Source organism: Gopherus flavomarginatus, chromosome 4 (genome assembly GCF_025201925.1).
Source record: "Gopherus flavomarginatus isolate rGopFla2 chromosome 4, rGopFla2.mat.asm, whole genome shotgun sequence".
Taxonomy (NCBI): domain Eukaryota; kingdom Metazoa; phylum Chordata; order Testudines; family Testudinidae; genus Gopherus; species Gopherus flavomarginatus.
In genome coordinates this window covers 200,087,820-200,108,115 of record NC_066620.1, presented here as the reverse complement: position 1 = coordinate 200,108,115, position 20,296 = coordinate 200,087,820, and the positions used below count along the sequence as shown (strand labels likewise).

Below are 20,296 nucleotides of genomic sequence, written 5' to 3'. Positions count from 1 at the left end.
GCATGGGCAAAAATATGTTTTTTGTAAATGGAGAGAAGATCTTACAATATGACATTTATGGGGCTGAATCTTAGCTAGTTGCCCAATACTATAATAGTTTCTCTCCCTTTGCATGTGTAACAAAACTCCACCTGCCAAACCCTCCTCCAAAATGCATGTTTCTTAATTGTTTTACCCTTGAGTAATTGCAGTTTCATTCTAGTTAGGCAACCCATAAAGCCTGATGCGTAAATTGGAGATGCATAATCAGTTTCTGTATGAGTAAAATTCTACTTTGTTCCTAGTTTAAACATTTCCTGACATTTCTAATAGCTGTGCTACCTAGGAGTTGAGTGTCTTGCTGTTGCAATAGAAGCTATGTAATCTCCACATTAAGGCTGCTGCTGTGTGATCCCAAATTCCCCATTCCCACAGTCTTGATTATTTCTTATTTAATTTACCTTCTTCACTGGAAAACTCTCTAGTGTTACCTGTACAGTCATTTCCTATGCAGGTCTCTGAAGTTGCCTCTTATTTTCTTCTGGCTGGATTGTTATGATCAAGTTATCTCCTGCAGTCTTTTGAGTACTTCACAGTGGTGTTGAGACTAAACCCGTTAATGCTTGTAAAGTACTTTGAGAGCACATTAGATATATGCAATAGAAGTGCAAAGTCCAAATGATGTTAACCAACGGTTGTGTGATGATTTGACTTTCTGCAAAGAGAAAAAATAATATGCAAAATGTTTGGGTACACTTCTTAATATTCATATTGAGGCACCATCAATTGAATATGCTCTGTCTGGTTCTTGCTAGATCTTACTATCCTCATCTGCGTCTGCCCTTCATTCTATTTTCTGATCTTTTCACAGTGATCCAAAACCAGATTCCATCTTGAAGTGTCAGGGTAGGGTCTACGTGGCCACCTACCTCTTTATGTTCTCATCACCTACTTTCATTTGTCTCCTGTTGGTTTCCAATTCCATCACCATCATTTATTTTATATCTTACAATGCTGCTGTATTTTGTGCATAGATCTTTCATTTCTGCCTTGAAAGGGTCAGCAGTTTCCCATGTTCATGTGCTGTTTCTGCCAGTCGTGTGACTAGTTTACATTTGGTGCAGTTTGGGAGTCATTTTTGGCTTCATACTAGAATGTGAAAGTGGCTCAGCCTCAACATTGGACTCCTCTTCTTCTGTCAGACAATCAGCATTCTTTTGATGAATTCTTAGCTTAACTTTGGTACAAGTTCCATACTGTGTCAGAACATACTGTATATATAGTTTTCTATTCTCCATGACAGTATGTCTCTTCCACTACACTTTAACCACCTGCACCGTATTGGTAACATATACATCATTTCATTATGGCAAATCACTGGATTTTTACTATAGCAGACATAAAAGATGATTTACATATTTTACTGAAACCCACATATTTTACTGAAACTCACAGCCAGTTTTCTTTGTAGAAGGGACAAGTCTTGAAAAGTTTACCTGACAGCTTTCTAGCCCAAAGAATGTAGGGCTTGTCTATGGTGCTGCAGCTGTGCTTTTATAGTACCATAGTGTAGAAACTTGCTACAATGACGAAAGGAATTTTGGCATCACTGTAGTTAATCCACCCTCTAGAAAGATAGTACACAGTACTTAGGATGGATCTTTAACTTTGAGCAATTTCTTTGGTGGGAAAAGATTGTGTTTCACTGAAATCAGCTGGGATTTTTGCATTTTTTTTTAATGTTACATTTTTTTGTTTGATTGTGGACAATTCCTACTGAAGAAGGGACGTTTTTAGTTGGCTAGAAATCGTGTATGTCACTTATTTTTGGGTCTGGTAAGATGTCTTGCTGTCTCCCTTGTCTGCTTTTTTTCGTCATGGATCAATGTGGTTAATATCAATTTCAGCATAGTTTGGTATTTAGAAGTATTCTTTCTACTAACTCTTTATGCTGTTATTGAAAACTGTAAAGGAAGAGTGTTGAAAAAGGTAAAAGCATTTAGTTTCTTTTTAAATATTTTTGATTTCTGATGAAAGCTTCTGAAAATATCTATAACACTTTTCATTTTTTATTGAGATAGATATCTCAATATTTGCACATTTTTTTACTGAAAACACAAAACCTAAATTTGCCCAGACATTTTGGTGATGGATGCTTTAGAATTCATGTGTTAATCATTTTGCTAAAGGTATGAGAGAGAACTGGTCATAGTATCTTGCTGTTTCTTATTTTAATAGCTACTTAAAAAAATTCAGTAGTACAATAGAGAGAAAAGGTATTTTATGAATTACAGTAATAGTGAGGGCAGTAATGTTTCCAGGGATATAGTACATTGGGTTTTAGAAAACTAGAAATATTTAGTTTAGAAGCCTTATAAAGAATTATTGATAAGTACAGAATTTTAAAATTTTACACTCATCAGGTCCAGTGTTAAGTCTTTGCTAGATGACTTGGTGAGTTAGCATTCAGCATGTGTGCATTTTTAAGGTACAGTAACTCCTCACTTAACGTTGTAGTTATGTTGCTGAAAAATGCGACTTTAAGTGAAACGTTGTTAAGCTAATCCAATTTCCCCATAAGAATGAATGTAAGGGTGGGGGGAGGGTTAGGTTCCAGGGAAATTGTTTTTTGCCATACAGTTCAATACTGTAGTTGGGAGGTGCCTCCGCTTTACCCCACACAGGCACAGCCCACTGGGGCTGGAGACAATGAGGCAGGCAAGGAAGCTGAAGGTGTTGTAGGCTAGGAGAAGCACGTTGTGCAGCGGCAGCTTCCCCTACTCTGCAAGCAGCGGGGGCGGGGGGCTCAACCCTTGGCCTGCCCACTCCACACCTTCCCCCAAGCCCCCACCTTTAACCCACCTCTTCTCCCCCCCCTTTACTCCGCACACTGCGTCCTCGCTTCTTCTCTTCCCTCCTGCCTGTGGCAGTCAGCTGGCTTGCAGGGCAGGAGGGATGGGGGAGGAGTGAGGACTCAGCGCCAGCTTCCCCCCTCTCTCCCCTGCCTCCTACCTGTGGCAATCAGCTGATTTGTGGCATTCAAGAGGCAGGGGAGGGAGGGGGAGCCTGCATGCCGAGTCCTCCCTCCTGCCTCCTGAACACTGCAAGCCAGCTGATTGCTGCAGGCAGGAGGCGGCAGAGGGGAGAAGGGTGAAGGCACTTTTCCACGGGATCTGCTGGTGGGTGGGAGGCACTGTGGGAGGGAGTAGGGGAGCTGATACGGGGGCTGCCAGCTGTGAACTAAGCAGACAACCAAACAACATTATGGCGAAGCATTCCGCAACTTTAAATGGAGCATATTCTGTAATTGAGCAGGGACGTAAGATCGAAACAAGTTAAGCGGGGAGTTACTGTACATGTCATGTGTTCCATGAGCATCAATAAAGCATTGCTATGTTTGTGTGAACTGGGTTTGACTTTCTTCTGGTGAGTAGTGGAATCTTATTTCTGTTATGGGAAGTGTAAAAATGAACCAATCAAATGTGTGTGATGCTTTGTTTCTTTCAGAAAGATGAAGGTAGTGATGGTAGTTTGAGTGATAGTCACATATCCCCTCCAGCCAAACGTACCTTGAAACATGCTGATCCTGTGTGCAAAGACAAATCAAAATCACGCAGTACTGGGCAGCGAGAGGAATGGAGCATTTCAGCTGGACAGTCCAGGTAATCTGGTGCACTTTTCTTATAGTCTGCATTGTCTTACTTCAGGAATAAGAACTATGTGAATCTTATGGGTTGTGTTCCTCCTTATGTGACACCACTTTATCTGTTAAAATGGGAATGGTGGAATGTATTGGAGTCCAATTTTATGTTGTTTGTGCATCCAGAACTCTGTGACTTCATTAGGAGTTCTGTGTACTCAAGGAATAAGCAGCTGAGCCTAAATTTAGAAGCAGGCCAAAGTACTACGCATTCCATATAGCACCACTGAAGGAGACATTTGTTTCATTTTCTGACCAATTGATTTAATTTTAAGAAAAAGTTTCCAGGTTCAAAGAGGTTCAATTGGATTCAAGTAATTATGCAAATATATGGACACGAAGCAAAAGCCTCAAGCTGTTGTGCCTGGAACAGCTTGTTTGAACACTGATCTTGGCCCTTGTAACTGCTACTACATATTGTATAGGACTAGGCATTCTTTGTTTCATATTGTTTTAAACTCCGTAAGTGAATGACAAAGTCATCCTTGTTACTGTTAGCATATGGGAACTACAATAGCTAATTATAAGGCAACACCCCTTAAGATGGGACACATTTAAATACCAAATTGATTCAAATTGATGTGGATAAGAGAGGTGATTATTTAAACTGAGAAATGTATGACTACAGTGTATTATATAGCCTGCTTCTTTCAGAAATCATCTTGGATCATATACAGCCGTCTCTGATATGCTGGTCATTTAGCAGTCTACACCAACACTACACAACAGTTTAGCTGTTAGACAAGATGTAAAGGATACATGGTGGATTGATTTAAGTCAAAGCAATTTAAATCAACAATTTTAATCATGATTTAAAGCAGCAAACTGGAAACCTTATTTAAAATAATTGATTTTAATCATGCTTTGCTTTTGAACTTTTTAATTATTTTCCTAAAGAAAGGTTGATTCTCATTTGTTGGTAACCAATAAAATATATTGAATTGCAACTATGTATACCCTTAATGCAAAATGTAGTGCTTCTTTTTCCTAATCAGAGTGATACGCTATCTCAACACACATTTATTAACAATTACCTAGCTAACTTGAATTTATTCATATTCTTAACTCTTATATTTTTATTATGTTAAAAATGGTGAATTTCTTATTTATTAGATTAATTTTTTTACTTGTGATTTGTCAAGCTCTCTTTGGATGGAAATTCAAATGCAATTAAAATGCACAATTTTTTTTATTTTGTAATAAACTTCCTTTAATGTGCTGGTTACACAAAAAGAAGTATCAAAGTTTATCAAAACCTATTTTACGTTAAAAAAGGTCGTATTATCTATAGTTAGTGAATTGACCTGGTAGTTTCTGTCATCTGTCCTTTAAGATTTTAGAACTAGTGTAGGTCTCATCCTTTCAGACCTTGTCTTTTATTGATAGATTGTAAGGGGAAAGCAAGCTTTCCTGCTTTTTCAGTTCCCAGTTGGTCTCTTCACTTTGAATGAACTAGCCATTTAACTAAACCAGTTGAATAAAGTGAAATGAAAAAAATCTTCTCCCTGCACCTGCAGAAGAGGCTACTGCTATCAAAAACATTTATCACTTCAGAAAACTCCAGTTCCAGATGCTTATCCTGTGACTTCCATCAGTCCAGTGATTTGACTTTCTTTAAAATGGGCAGCAAACATGTACTGCTTAATATTATTCTTTTATTTACTGTAAACAATTATAATAGATTATAATAAGTTTAGGCCTACACCTATGTCAATTTCAAATTTAACTTTAAATAAAATACAGGTTTATTTTTAAAAAATAAGTTAATTTAAATAAAATCTGAGGTTTTTTTAATTGATCCTGGAAGAATATCACTTAGGTGAACTCAGTTTGCCTGAACTGAAATTTGGCCAGGACATTGGGCTAACATCATTGCTCCTTTAAGAAGTCCTACGATGTGTCTGATGACTGGATCTTGGTCTGTTACAGAAACTAGGTTTAAAGTAGAGAACTGAGATTAAAATAAAATTTTAGCAATCAGCTACTTGAACAAGCCCATACATAATAACCTGTGTGGAGATTCTGCTTCTTGGTATTAAGCAACAAATACATGTGACCCTAAAGCTATTACTAATGTTTGGTTGTCAAAAATGCCTGAGAGGGTCATGATTTGCAGATGCAATTCTCCCATGTGTTCCTATCCATCACTGTGACAAAGTTTTGAGGTCTACCATGGTGAGTCCCTTGTTTCATGAAAAATTTGTACGCCTTTCCAGGTAAATAATAGCAGAAGCCCATTTTCTAGTTAAATCCATCTCTTCAGAAGTAGACATTTTTGCAAGAGTAAAGGGGCAGTGAAGCCTAGGTCAAGTGATTTCCCTTTTCCTTTTTCAACTGGTTAATTTATTCACTTCCCAACCTGAAATCAGTTGTCCCACCCGCCTTCCACTGTGCACAATAGTTATTGCAGTTCAGTGGTCCGTATACACATTGTAAAGCACCTAAGATCCTTCAGGATGACAGACAGTATATGAATATAAATTCTTGATTTGACTAATCTATTTTGATTTTATATGTACTGGTACCAACAGGTTATTTTCAGCTAATATTCTATCATGATTTTCGGGAATTTATACATTTTAATTCTAACAGTATAATTTATGTTTTAATAAGTTAGTTTTAACAGATAAGAAATACAATCTTTTACTCTAATGTAAAAATCAAGACTGAATATGTGGTACAAATAATTTATTAACCCATGTAATTTTTGGAAGAGGTTTGTATCATGTTTTGGCTCTCATAGCAACTCATTGGGAGTTTCCTTTCCTTTAGGAAAACTAACTTTAAAAAAAGAAACAAGAATACTTATGATTGAGGTCTTAAATAATATTTTTACTGTTGATTTAAGTAAACTTGATGTCAGTTTCTTTCCCTTCAGTTATTAGATTTGTTAAATAGATTTAATTTTTTTGTTTTCATAACTTTGCCCTGTGCATTTTTATTGCTTAGTTTTCATTGTTTTCAGTTATCAACCAAATCATTAAGAGCTTAAATGGTGTTTACTTCTGACTAGCAGCAGCAAGAGTACTGTTTCTGGAACTTGTGTGGGGCTTCTTTAACAGGAGGGGACATAAGTGAAATGGTGTTGCCTATTAGTGGAACAGATATTAATATGTCTTTTTCAGTATGGTGATACTAGTTAAAATTGTTTATTAGTATAGAAATAAAATATTAGTATAGTGATAAGAACACAAGGACGGGTCAGACTAATGGTCCATCTAGCCCAGTATCCTGTCTTCTGACAGTGGCCAATGCCAACTTCAGTTCCAACTTCAGATGCAAGCCAAATTCTTGAGATCATCTTTTACAAATGCTTTAAATTATGCTCAATGTATAACACTTAAGGATTTCTATTTCAAAAGTATTGGTTTCATTGTAGCTTTTATGTAGTAAATGAAATGTTGATATATTTTTCATATTTAATATAATTGTTTTCCAGGTTAACGTCTCAGGCTGGTGCTACGTTACCCACTGGACGTAGCTTATGTGAGTGTTTTCCCTGTGGTTATTTTATATTTTATCTTAACTACTTCTATATTGATGATTCTCAAATGCATATATTTTGACACCTTCATCGGTGTGTTTTTCCCTGTGTTTACAAGAAACTGTTTTCTCTCCGATTCCTTCAGATAATTTATTGAATGCTTCGTTTGGGCACGAGTAGGGTTAAGATTCTGTCACGAGTATTTTTAGTAAAAGTCAGGGACAGGTCGCAGGCAAGAAACAAAAATTCACGGAAGCCTGCGACTAGAGCCCTGCATGGATACAAAATTTGTATCTGCTCCCATTGGCAAATGTGGACCATGGATATAAAGTGGATAGCTGAAGATTTGTGGGGCTCCAGATATAAAATTTGCATCTGCATCCGATTCACGGATAGCCACAGATTAGCAGGACTCTACCTGCGACCTGTCCCTGACTTTTAGTAAAAATACCATGGGAGGGGGACGGGGATAGGGACAAATAGAGTACTGCTGGGACTGCTGGAGCTTGCAGCTGCTCCAGCCCCATCGCTGCTCCTGCGGGAGGGGCTGACTGCTGCTGCTCCAATCCCAGCTGCTGCTGTGGCAGTGAGGAACCACTACTTCAGTGGGCCTGAGACTGGCTGCTGGTTAACTGTTCTGGCGGGTGGCCCCAGGGCTGACAGCTGCTGCAGCCCTGCCTAGAAGAAGTCACAGAGGTCCCGAAAAGTCACTGAATCCATGACCGTCTGTGACAGAATTGTATTCTTAGGCATAAGGAGCATCCTCAAACTTAGTTCCATGTCTCTTCCCAATTCAGAATTCCCATTTGGTGTCTCCTGGCCATAATCTTATCTACACTTGCATCAACGTGTAGGTTACGTACAGCAACACACTGCAGTGAAAGGCTGGCTGTGTCCACACTCACTGTGATGTGTAGCTACACGTGGCAGTGGAAGTCTCTGACAGTGGGAAGCACTGGGAAAAAGCTGCGGCAGTGGGGAGCTGCTAGAGCCTTTTCTCCTTGCCTCCTCCCTGCCAGTCTCTTATCCTATGTTGGAGTCTTTCACTTCAACAGGGAAAGGCTCTGACAGCAGGACACTACACCGCTCAAAATAGCGGCATAGATATGGAAGACACTACTTGGGCATGTAGAGAGCCGTGTAGTGTATATACCCTAAGGGTCAGGCAGGTCTCTACTCTACTTCCCTAAGCAATGCCTCACTGTCTACACTGGTATTTCTGCCTAAGCTAGCTGGGTGTGCAGTGTACCTTATGTGCTGTTACAAGTGTAGACCTGCCGTTGATCCCAGATTTTACTTTCATGGACTTGTTTTGGTCTGTTTCTCGCAAGTGATATCTCTAATTTATCCAGTCCCTTTGCTTACCTAATACCTGACCTTCTCTGGCTTGGCACACTGTTTCACTACTGTTTTTGAGACCTGCTATGTTTGCAGCTCCTGCTGCCTGGAACAGTGTTCCTGTGAATCTTCACCTTAGCAGTTTGCCAGTTCATTTCAAATCTCAACTGAAAACGTATCCCGTTTTTATGTCTATACTTCTTAATTTCTGTCTCCTTTAGTTATATATTGAGTCTGAGAGTATATTGAATTGCATTAAGTATTTTGGTAAATATTAATCACTTTTATTACCGGAGTACCTAAAGAACCAACTGAAAATGGGGCTCCATAGTCTAGGCACTGGACAAAGTAGCATACATAGATTTCTATGCAAAATAAAATAAAATTGTATCAGTATAAAACCTTTTGATACTATACTTAAAGGAAAGAGTAAGAACTGAAACTGTGCGAAGGGTGAATTACAGTCTTAATGTTAACTTTGAAATACTGAATATTTGGTGTTCAAATACAAACTTACATAAATATATATTATTTTATGGTACAAGTAAATAGCCCAAATGGCAGAGAAGTAGTTAGTAAAATAACATTGGTAGGGACTTAAAACAGATACCTCTAATTACAGTAAATGTCAGGATGCGTGTTCAAGGGGGAACTGACTCTGTTTCTTAATATAATTTGGTTTCTTATCCTTGCTAAGTAATCTGATTATTGAATTCTTGTTTGTAAAAATGTTGTTTCCTGCATTTTGAAGTAGTAATACAAATTTCTCTTAGCTCTCAAAAGCCATTCCCTTCGAGGGGAAAAAAAGGGAGATGGAGACCGTGCTTGCATAAATGGAGATATAGAAGTGAGAAAAAGTTGTCGGTCCAGGAAAAACAGATTTGAAACTTTGAATCAGAGTTTATTGTTTGATCAGCTAGTAAACAGGTATGTGTGGATACTTCAGTTGCACACATCACAAAGCATCTTGATGTTTTTTTTTTAAAAACAGTTCGAAGGCCCTTTATTGCAGTTCTGTCTAAATGTCATTTCAATAAATGAACAACAGTAACAACAACAGATGGAATTTAAGTACATCTTGCTTGTATGGCTGAGTTATAAAATGTCAACAAGTTTGTAGCTGTTTCTTTACCACTTGTTGATAATGAGAGACTGCATACAGGATTGGTGTCACTTTTTGACTTTACAGTGCAGATAAAGTTGATCAGAAAGGAAGGCACAGTCTGTTGATCTCAACACAGAAATGGGAGCTAGGAATTCCTTGCTTTGAAAGTGGTTTCCTCTGTGGCCTTGGGCAAGTCACTTACCCTCCCTGTCTCAGTTTTCTCTTCCGTAAAATGGGTATAATATCTGCCTTTTGAGAGATTCTGAGTATCGCAGTGTTTGCAAAATGTTTTAAACGTGAAAAATGTTCTGTAATTGCTAAGTAAGATCTTTATTACTGATAAAAAATGTATTCTGCTGAACTTTAGTTTTTTACAGAAACTGCTTTTTTCAATGTGCTCAGTAACCACTTGGTATCAGTTTATAAGTTTCTCTTGAGTTACTTTTTCCCTAATTGAATTTGAACCCCTTTTTTAGTCAACTCCTCTTCCTCCTCAATATAGTAATAGGAAAGCAATCTACTATAAAGATGGTAATGAGATAAGATTGTGATACTGACACCTGCATTAGTGTTTACATTGAGGCAAAGTGTCCAAAATTATGAACAATGACTTGAATGTATCTAGATCAGTTAGGTTGTGCATCAGAAATACTTCGTAGTATTGATTATAAATTCAAAGGAAAAAAATGCTTTTGGGTAACATTCTTTCCCTCTTAACGTTAATGGCAAAACCTCCATCATTTTTTCTTATTTTTTATTTTGTATATTAACAGTTCCATTCAGTATAATAGAAATTGTCTAAGGCTTTTTGCAACTTAGAGGGAAACTTAGTATTTACAGAAGTATACAATTATAAATTGATCTATGGAAGTCCCAAAAGCTGTATTGACAAGACTTGCCACTAATTGCTTTCTTCAGTTTTGTGGTATCAGTCACATATTGATGCGTTTCTGCTCTTTGTTTCTGTCTTTTGTTTTGTCAATTGGTAGTGTTGGTTCAAGTCTCTTACTGTCTCATTTAGGTCCAAACTTCTGTTTTTCTTGTGTTTTAAATGTGTAATCTGTTTTTCAGTTGTCCTGTAAAAACCATGCATGATATTAAGCTTTTGTCACTTTTCCTCCTCTCTGTTTTTCTTCTTTTAACATCTTGATTTTTAGTTTAATTTTTCCTTTTGTTGAAGGGGTTTCTCCCTTCGTGGGTGTGGGCGGTGGTGGTGGTGGTGGTGGTGGTGGTCACACAACATACTATCAGGTTGGGTGGAAGGGAATGATCATCTTCCAACAAATTCCCAAAAGTTTCACCAGACTTCTAAATAGTTATCTTTATCTCCATTGATTTCAGGATTTCACACTTTAGATTTACCTTTAACGTTCTGACTGGAAATGATTGAAAGTTGATAACAGTTTCCAACTGTTATGCAGCTTTAGTACATTTCCAGTGGACAGGTATCCACGGTACACAAACCTTCACCGCAGTTAGCAATAATTTGATAGTCATGACAAATAAGTAGATGATTGATTCGGCCTGGCTGATGACTTGTCATCTTCCCGAGAAGTGGTGCGTCCTGTTCAGTCCATAGCACCATCAGTTTAACAACACTTTAAGACATTTAAGGTAAAAGTCCTTCTCTTGAAGAGTTATACAGTCCAGTTATACAATGATTAAGTTAAGTGATGCAACAGAGGCAAATTAATGAGCAGTGGAGTTCTGTATATGTCTCTTTCATTTCACATATTTGGTTATTTAAAAAAAATTCCTTTATTTGTTAGCCCTTGCCTCAGAGGAATGCTGACATTTTATAGAGCTTACAGGACTGAGGCACATTTACAGGAGTGCAGTGTTACTACCTGTGCTACACTGGTTATGCAGATGAAAAGCTTCAATCTCACAGGCTGTCAGTCCGGTTCTTTTCACTAGTATACCATTCGGACTCACCAGATTTTAAAATTAACCCTCACAACTGACAAAGAGAACACACATTTTAAATTAAAATTGGTATTAGAGTTTGATTCAAAGCCCATAAAATAATCATTTTTTTTCTTGTGCTGACACTTTGTATACGTTTACCCTCTTCTTCCAATTTTCTTTATTACTGCTGACTATTTTTAGTTTAATTAATGGATTTAAGGAGTTGCAGGAGAGACTGAAATCAAATTTTAGTTAATCTGTAGATTTTATTCCATATATAATTCCGGGAGTGATTGCGAAGAAACTATATTTTTAATGTCATGCGTTACATAGAATTATTTATATGTGTAAAAGTTCTGCAGCTCTTTTATTTTACGTCTGAATATTTGTCTTTTTTATATTAAATATTGTGTCTATTTAGTACTGCTGAAGCTGTACTACAAGAAATGGACAATATTAACATCAGGCGGAATAGGCGATCTGGAGAAGTAGAACGGCTGCGAATGTGGACAGACACAGAATTTGTAAGTTCAGAATCTGTGGCTATATGTATCTTTTTTTATAACTCTCCATACGTCAGTTGCCTACAGTATGTTAAAATTCTAAAGCATTTTTTCAACTCCTAACTAATGCTCACTGTTATAAACAAACACTGATGCTAGCTAGGTGTATTTAATTTTAGAAAGATGTTAATATGCCATCCTGTTTGGTCAATGGGAAATTGACTGATGCATTCTCATATTGTGCTAGTGTTGTTAAATTGGAGAGGAAACATGGTTTAGTGGTCCGAAAACAGGGCTGGGCAGCATGATGGCCTGAGTTCTAAACACAGGCTTTGACATTGACACAACCTGTGGCCCTGGAAGAGTCATTCCTTAATCCTCCTCATTTGTAAAATGAGAATACTTACCCTACCTCTCAGGGTCATTTGTTGGTAAAACACATGGAAGATGGAAAGCATTACTTAGGTATTATCATTACTTTTTGGGCTAACAATGCAGGTTACGAGGAATAGTATAGATTAAAGAGCAAATTCATTTTGTTCTAGGAAAACATGGACATGTATTCTCGAGTGAAGAGAAGGCGGAAATCGTTGAGAAGAAATAGCTATGGAATTCAGAACCATCACGAAGTATCCACTGAAGGGGAAGAAGAAGGTATGGATTGTACAGATGAACTATAGGGCTTCATTTGAAACACTAATGAAACATGCTGTTTAGAAGTAGTGACTGCTTAAAATAGCTAGTGTATTGATACAAATAGTGTACAGTACTACTGCACTGTAATAGAATTAGTAATAATTTGCTTCTGCTTAATAGAAAACGAACAGGGTCATTGGAAATACGCAATATGGAAATTTTGCTCTTTAGCAAAGACTTATGGTGTCTACAGGTTTCAGTGTACTGCTGAAAAGGATCTGAGAGTTATAGTGGATCACAAATTGAACTAAAGCTTTTGTTTAAATGAAAAAAAGTTTGTTAAATTGGCATTACAAATATGGAACAATTTAAACCAGATTTTCTGTATCTTAGAACTGAAACAGTTGCTCTGGGTAGTGTAATTCACAGTGGAGTGTAAATTTTGAAACTGAGTGGAGGCAATTTAAATAATAATAACTGTTATGCTAGTGATTATTTTAGTAGAAACATCCAACTCATATCTTTAGCCTGTGGGTTTAGGTTTCTTTCAGAGAGCTTTAAATAGGAATTAGGCTGCAAATTTTAAAGTTGTAATTATTTTAGTATTTTATCAAATATTTGATTTATTTTGGGACAATGAAAAGAAGAGCAAAGGTATTCTAGGTTTTTGGAAATCATACAATTGTACAGTCAGAAGGGCTCTAGAGATGTCATCAGGACCAATCCGCTGTGCTGAGACAAGACCAAGTAAACCTAGACCAGGAGTAGGCAACCTATGGCATGCGTGCCAAAGGCGGCACGCGAGCTGATTTTCAGTGGCACTCGCACTGCCTGGGTCCTGGCCACCGGTCTGGGGGGCTCTGCATTTTAATTTAATTTTAAATGAAGCTTCTTAAACATTTAAAAAACTTATTTACTTTACATACAACAATAGTTTAGTTATATATTATAGACTTTTATAGAAAGAGGCCTTCTTACAACATTAAAATATATTACTGGCATGCAAAACCTTAAATTAGCATGAATAAATGAAGATTCGGCACACCACTTCTGAAAGGTTGCCGACCCCTGACCTAGACCATCCCCGACAAATGTTTGTCCAGTGTGTTCTTAAAAACCTCCAGTGATGGGAATTTCACAACCTGTCTTGGAGGGCTATTCCAGAGTGTAACTACCCTCATAGTTGAAAAGATTTTCCTAATATCTCTTATAAATTTCTCTTGCTTTAGATTAAGCCTTTTACTTTGTGTTCTACTTCAGTGAACATGGAGAACAATTGATCACTGTCCTCTTTATAATAGTCCTTAACATATTTGAATACTGTTATTAGGTCCCCGCCCAGTTTTCTCAAAACTCAACAGACCCAGTTTTCTTAACCTTTCTTCTTAGATCAAGTTTTCTAAACGTTTTATCATTTTATCTGCTCTCCTCCGGATACTCCAGTTTGTTGACATCTTTCCTAAGTGTTGTGCCCAGAAATGAACACTCTACTGCAGGTGAGGTCTCACCAATGCTGAATAGAGCAGGACAGTTACTTCCTATATCTTGCATTTGATACTCTTGTTAATAGACCCCAGAGTATTAGCCTTTTTTGTAACTGCATCACATGGTTGACTCATACTCAGATTTTGATCCACTATAACCCTCAGATTCTTTTCAGCAGTTGACACGGAGTCACCGTTTCAGTACTCTCTGAATGAAGCCAGTCAGGACTATAGTGCAATGTGTCTCCCCTCGGGGCACACACTCACCAGGGCAAGAGGCCTCCCCGGCTTCAGTGTTTCCTGGAGCCTTGGAGCAGTCAGCTCCCCTGTTCACACAGTGAGCTTCCCACAGTGAGTCTACCTGGATGGGACCCCTGGGGAAGCCTTACAAATCCCAAAGGGCCATGTATCCCAACTTTGCAGTCAGCAGTGACTCTCTGCTAATGTTGTAAAACGGAGGGGTTTATTTGTCATTGGGAACACGGCATTGAACAGATCTTGTTAACACACAAACCAGGAAGTTACAGCAAAGTTCATCTTAAGGGACTCCAGAGCCTTGGGCTCTTCTCCCGACTCCCAGACCAGCAGATGGACTCCTTCCTACAGCCCAGCAGCCTCGCCTCCATGCTTTGTCTCTTTCCCAAGTAAACAGATCACCTGGTCTCTTTGTTCTCCAATGCCTTTGGCTGACTCTTTGCAGAAGATGGGCTCTAACCATCAGTTGCGATGATACAGAGTGTCGGCCATTCTTTTTGCCCAGGCAGACAGTCAGTCAGTAGTCTGGAGGTCACTGCAATGATCTCACACTCTTATCCTTTCACCTAGATACTTGAATAATACATTGGGAAAACTGAAGCCTACACACAGTATTTAGAGAAAATATTAAGACCATTCTCACTTTGTCACAGCAGTACTACTACCTAACCATTTTGTAGCTGTGCATTTTATTTTTCTTTTCTAAAGAAAGTATGTTGCACTTATCTTTACTGAATTTCCTCTTGCTGAATTCAGACTAATTTGTCAAGTTTGTTTCGAATTCTAATCCTGTCGTCTAAAGTGTTTGGCACCCCTCCCAGCTTACTATTAACTGCATATTTTATAAGCGTACTCTCTGCTCCGTTATCCAAGTAATTAATGAAAATATTGAATGCTACCAGACCGGGTATTGATCTGTGGGGTCCCCCACAGATTCATATGCCCTCCCAGTGAACCACTGATAACTCTTCTTTTACTATGGTCTTTCAACCAGCTGTGCACCCACTGTATAGTAATTTCACGTAGACCACTTTTCTGTAATTTGCTTATGAGAATGTCATATGGGACTGTGAAAAGCCTAACTGAAATCAAGATATATCACATCTTCTGCTTCCCCCCGTCCATTGGGCCACTAACCCGGTCAAAGAAGGAAATTGTGTTGATTTGGCATGATTTGTTGTTGACGAATTCATGCTGGCTGTTCCTTAAAACCCTATCATCCTATCGGTGCTTACAAACTGATTGTTTAAAAAATTGTTCTAATATCTCTCCAGGTATGAAAGTTAGGCTGACTGGTCTATAAATCCCCAGATCCTCTTTGTTCCACTTTTAAAAGATAGATACTATGTTTACCAGTCTGCTGAGGCCTCACCTGTCCTACATGAGTTCTTGAAGATAATGCTTAACGGTTCTAAGATTGTTTCACCTAGTGCCTTAAGTACCCTAGGATGAATTTCATCAGGCCCTGCCGACTTGAATACATTTAATTTATCTAAATATTCTTTCAAGTGTTCATTTCCTGTTTCGGCTTGCATTCCCTCCCCATTTTTTTATTTAATTGTGCTGAGTATCTACTCCTCATTAACCCTTTTAGTGAACACTTCTGCTTTCTTGATGTATAACACTGCTCTACAGCCAAAATGCTTCTGAAATAAATATAGTCCAACTTTACTAATTCTGGGTGACTGAGAATGAAAATGATGCTTAAAATTGTTGATTGGCTCTAGTTTTCAAGATATGCTATTGGGTCAGTATATACGACCCTTGACTTGGGAATGGTGGAGGATAAGTGAGTTATAAAGGGAAGGGATCTCAATTTAAACCAGATATGACTAAAATACATCTTTGACTGGATCTGTGACTAAATCTGTGACTGGGTTTGGACAGTACTTGCTTTTTAGGCAAAACAATGAATGATGCAATCTGAAGCTGGTATTGCATCATACATGATATGAATTGCATCATGTTATTCCTAGAAGTCATGGATGATGCAATCATAACGAAGCTTACATCACTCTGCTGAAGAAATAGCCCTATATCAGCTCTAGAAATCATACAGTGTCGTGCTCTCTTATTTGTCAGTGTTTGATTTTGCAAAGGGACACATTTCTGTTTAGCCAAAGTGAGCAGAGAAGCCTCGTCCTTGTATGAACAGTGCAGATAACTTCTGCTGTGTTTGTGGTGAAGTGACTTTTGCATCACTAAAGCACAGTATAATCACTATGGTTAAGAAAGCTATCATCTTTATTTTGGCTGCAAAATTGGAGATCAGGACAAGAGGTGGGCCCCACACATATGCTGCAACACTTGTGCAACAAACCTTTGCCAGTGGTTGAACAGGAAAAGGAAATCTATGCCTTTTGCAGTGCAAATGATTTGGAGAGAGCCAACAGATCATACCAGCAATTGTTACTTCTGCATGGTGCCTCCAGTTGGGAAAGGTGTGTCAAAGAAGAACAAGTGGACTGTGCATTATCCAAACATTCCATCAGCTATATGCCCAGTACCCCACGGAGAAGGACTGCTGGTTCCTGATGCACCAGAATCATTCTCACTTGAGTCAGACGAGGAAGAGGAAGAGAATGAAACTTCTGGTCCTGAACCATCAATGTCACAGGACCCACATTTTCTCCCATCCTCCTCCTCTGAACCAAACCTCATAACACAAGGTGAACTGAATGACCTTGTCAGGGATTTGGAACTACCCAAGAGTAAGGCAGAGCTGTTGGGCTCCAGACTACAGCAGTGGAATCTCCTGGCGTGCTATCAGGGCAAATGGAGCCCATCAATGCTTGCAGACTATTGCTGGACAGTGACAAGAGATGCTCCATTTGATGAATACAAGAGACAAGCCAAGAAGTGCAGAGTAGACACTGAATAGGACTAAACTATGTACAGAATAGTTTTTTGCCTTTTTGTTTCATAATAAATTTGATTTATATAACCCTTTTGCTGATTTTTGAAGTGTTACATAACCAGGACAGGTGAAATATTATCATGTAAAGCAACCATAAACACATGAAAAGACCTAAGTTTACAATTTATGATTAAAACTCTACTATCTACACAATATACATAGACATAAAATGTAAAAACTTAAATATCTTAGAAACAGTAGCCAATCAGTTGTTTTAATTGTCATATTTGAATTCAGCACATCAAAATGCATAATAAATAGCACATTTTATCTCTGAAGCAGACGATTTCTCAAAAATTGTAGACTAGTGTAATCAGTTATTAGCTCTCTTTCCTCGCTACTCTTTCCTTCACTATTCTCTTGTTCCAAATGTATTTAAAAAAAAAAAAAAACCACTTGTCTTATTATCTTCTTTGTCTCTTGCAAGGTGTAACTCATGTTGTGTCTTAGCCTTTCTGATTTTGTTCAGACATGCTTGTGCTGTTCTTTTGTCCTCTATCCTAGCAATTTATCCATGTTTTCACATCTTGTAGGATTCCTTTTTGATTTGCATGTCATTTAAGAGCTCCTGATGGAGCCATATTGGCATCTTACTATTCTTCCTATCTTTCTTTTGCATTGGGATGATTTGCAGTTGTGCCCATAGTGTTGTCTCCCTGAGAAACTGCCAGGTCTCCTGACCTCCCTTCTCCCTTAGATTTTCGTCTCATGGAACCTTACCTATTAATTCTCTGAGTTTGTTAAAATCTGCTTTTTTGATTTTCACTATCATAATTCTGCTGCATTCACTCCTCCCTTTCTCCTTAGAGTAATGAAATCATCATTTCATGATCATTTTCACCAAAATTGCCTTCCACCTTCAGATTCTCAATGAATTTCTCCTTGTTGGTCAGAATCAAGTCAAAAATAGCTGCCCCTCTGGTTACTTCATCCATTTTCTGAAACACAGAGTTATTCCCTGTACATACCAAGAACTTATTGGACATTTTGTGTTTTGCTGTATTACTTTTCAAACAGATTCTGAGTACTTAAAGTCCCCCACTACTTCTGGGTCTTGTGTTTTGGATGTTTCTGTTGTTCTGCAAATGCCTCATCCACCTCCTCTTTTTGATTTGGTGTCTACTGTAGACCCCCTTTCATGATATCATCCATATTTTTTCACCTTTTGTCTTTACCCAGAGACTTTCAACTGGTCTGTCTCTCAACCTCCTTCTTGATCTCAGAACAAGTTTATATATTCTTCCAACACCGCCTCCCTGTTTCTCTGCCTTGTCTTCCTACCTATACCCCTCTATATCAATATTCCAGTCATGAGATTTATCCCACCAAGTCAGTATACTGCTAGTTAAGTCATAATGTAGCCTAAGCATTTATATTTCCAGTTCTTTCTGTTTGTTGCCCATACCCTTTGCATTTGTGTGTTGACATCTGAGATATTGAGCAGATTCCCATGCTGATTATTCTCTTGTTGCTCCTGAGATCCTACAGTAATTTTCCATGCCTCCCCCTCATAAGGTTCCCCGCAAACATCTAGCTTTTTGTTAGTTGCCTTTTTTATGCTTACCTGTGGGCTTTTGTCACCTGTCTCCTTTGAACCTAGTTTAACTCTCCTCACTTATTTATTTAGCGTGTGCCTAGTTGTCTAGCCAAGCAATGGCATCTTCAGTGGCATGATGCAGTTCTTCTAGGCCACCACTAAACCTAGTCAGCAGGCAATGTTTATCATCATCTGTATTGCACCGCAGCTGCACAAAGGGCCGTCATGAAGGCCCCGGTGATACTGGTTAGCTGCGTAGAGACCTTGCCCAGTCTGGAACCTGTTCAGCAGGGACCGTCGGCGATGGTGCAGGTCAAAACCAGGTGGGCAAATTGTGGGGTTGGTGTTGAGGGGAAGTGGTTGGGGATTATAACAGATATCCATTCCTCCCACCAGAGTGTTACCGCCCTAACATCCTGGCGTGGCAGATGAGACCATAATGGGCAACATGACGGCAAATGTGCAGCTGGTGTTTAAAAAGGTCATTCATTGTGCAGCGGCAGGCTTGGGTTGGCGCATACTTTCTCCAGTAATTTTCCAGTGGCAACCTTTCAGCTTATATGAGGAGGCACAATATTGATCAGAACTGGAAGCCATGGGAGTTGAGTCGGACACAGGGTGCCAGAGATGATGCACATGGTGGCATGTAACTGCGTATTCACTAGTTTGATGTGTGATGATCAACTCTAAACTGGCATGCAGTACTCTGCCACCGAATACGAAGTGGCAAGAGCTCATGTCCGCAGAGTTAGAGCAGGAACACCTGATGACAAACGTGCCAGTTTGCTCAGTAGATTATTGCGCATCTTAACTGTAGCTTCTGTCTTCTTCGAGTGGACATGGTAATTCAGTGTGCAGTCTAAGGTCACATCTAGATAGACTGGTTCTACTTCATGCTTCACCTTTTGACCATTCTGATAGACATTCAGTTCTCAGTTTGTGCTGGTGTGATGAAGATGGAACAAACTGGAAACTGTTTTTATGATGCTAGGCTGGATACGCCAAGTCTTACAGTAGTCAACTAACTTTGTCATGTCCCGGTTTAAGGTGCCATCAAACTTGTGGAATGTCTGGGCCTTGGTACTACAACAGTGTCATCTGCGTAAATGAACTTTCATGACTCCGTTATTGGCAGGTCATTGATGTAAAGGTTGAACAGGGTTGGAGAAAGCACAGAGCTCTGGGGGATAACCCTTTGCTCTGTCGTCTCCAAGCACTTGTCTTCTCCCCCATATGGACTTTGAACTGCCTATTGTAGAGGAACAGTTCAACGAGTCCTGTGACCAAAGGTAGCAGGACCCATGATACCTTCACGAGCAGGCCAGTGTGCCATACCGTATCGTACGCTGCTGTTAGATCAATTAAAAACAGACCCTGTTTTTAAGTTTCTCTGGAAGCCATTTTCAACAGATGTGGTCAGTGTGAGTACTTGGTCGCATGTGCTATGGCC

General features: G+C 38.8%; 1 protein-coding gene across 2 annotated transcripts in view; it reads left to right on the top strand.

Annotated features, from left to right (window-relative positions):
- ATAD2B (ATPase family AAA domain containing 2B) overlaps positions 1-20,296 on the top strand; it is a 162,276-nt gene that overhangs the window by 21,248 nt on the left and 120,732 nt on the right. For both annotated transcript variants that reach the window (XM_050950617.1, XM_050950616.1), the window contains exons 2-6: positions 3,487-3,641; positions 7,119-7,165; positions 9,275-9,428; positions 11,936-12,038; positions 12,563-12,671. In XM_050950617.1, coding sequence (XP_050806574.1) covers positions 3,487-3,641; positions 7,119-7,165; positions 9,275-9,428; positions 11,936-12,038; positions 12,563-12,671 — 568 coding nt within the window. The remainder of the gene's footprint in view (positions 1-3,486; positions 3,642-7,118; positions 7,166-9,274; positions 9,429-11,935; positions 12,039-12,562; positions 12,672-20,296) is intronic.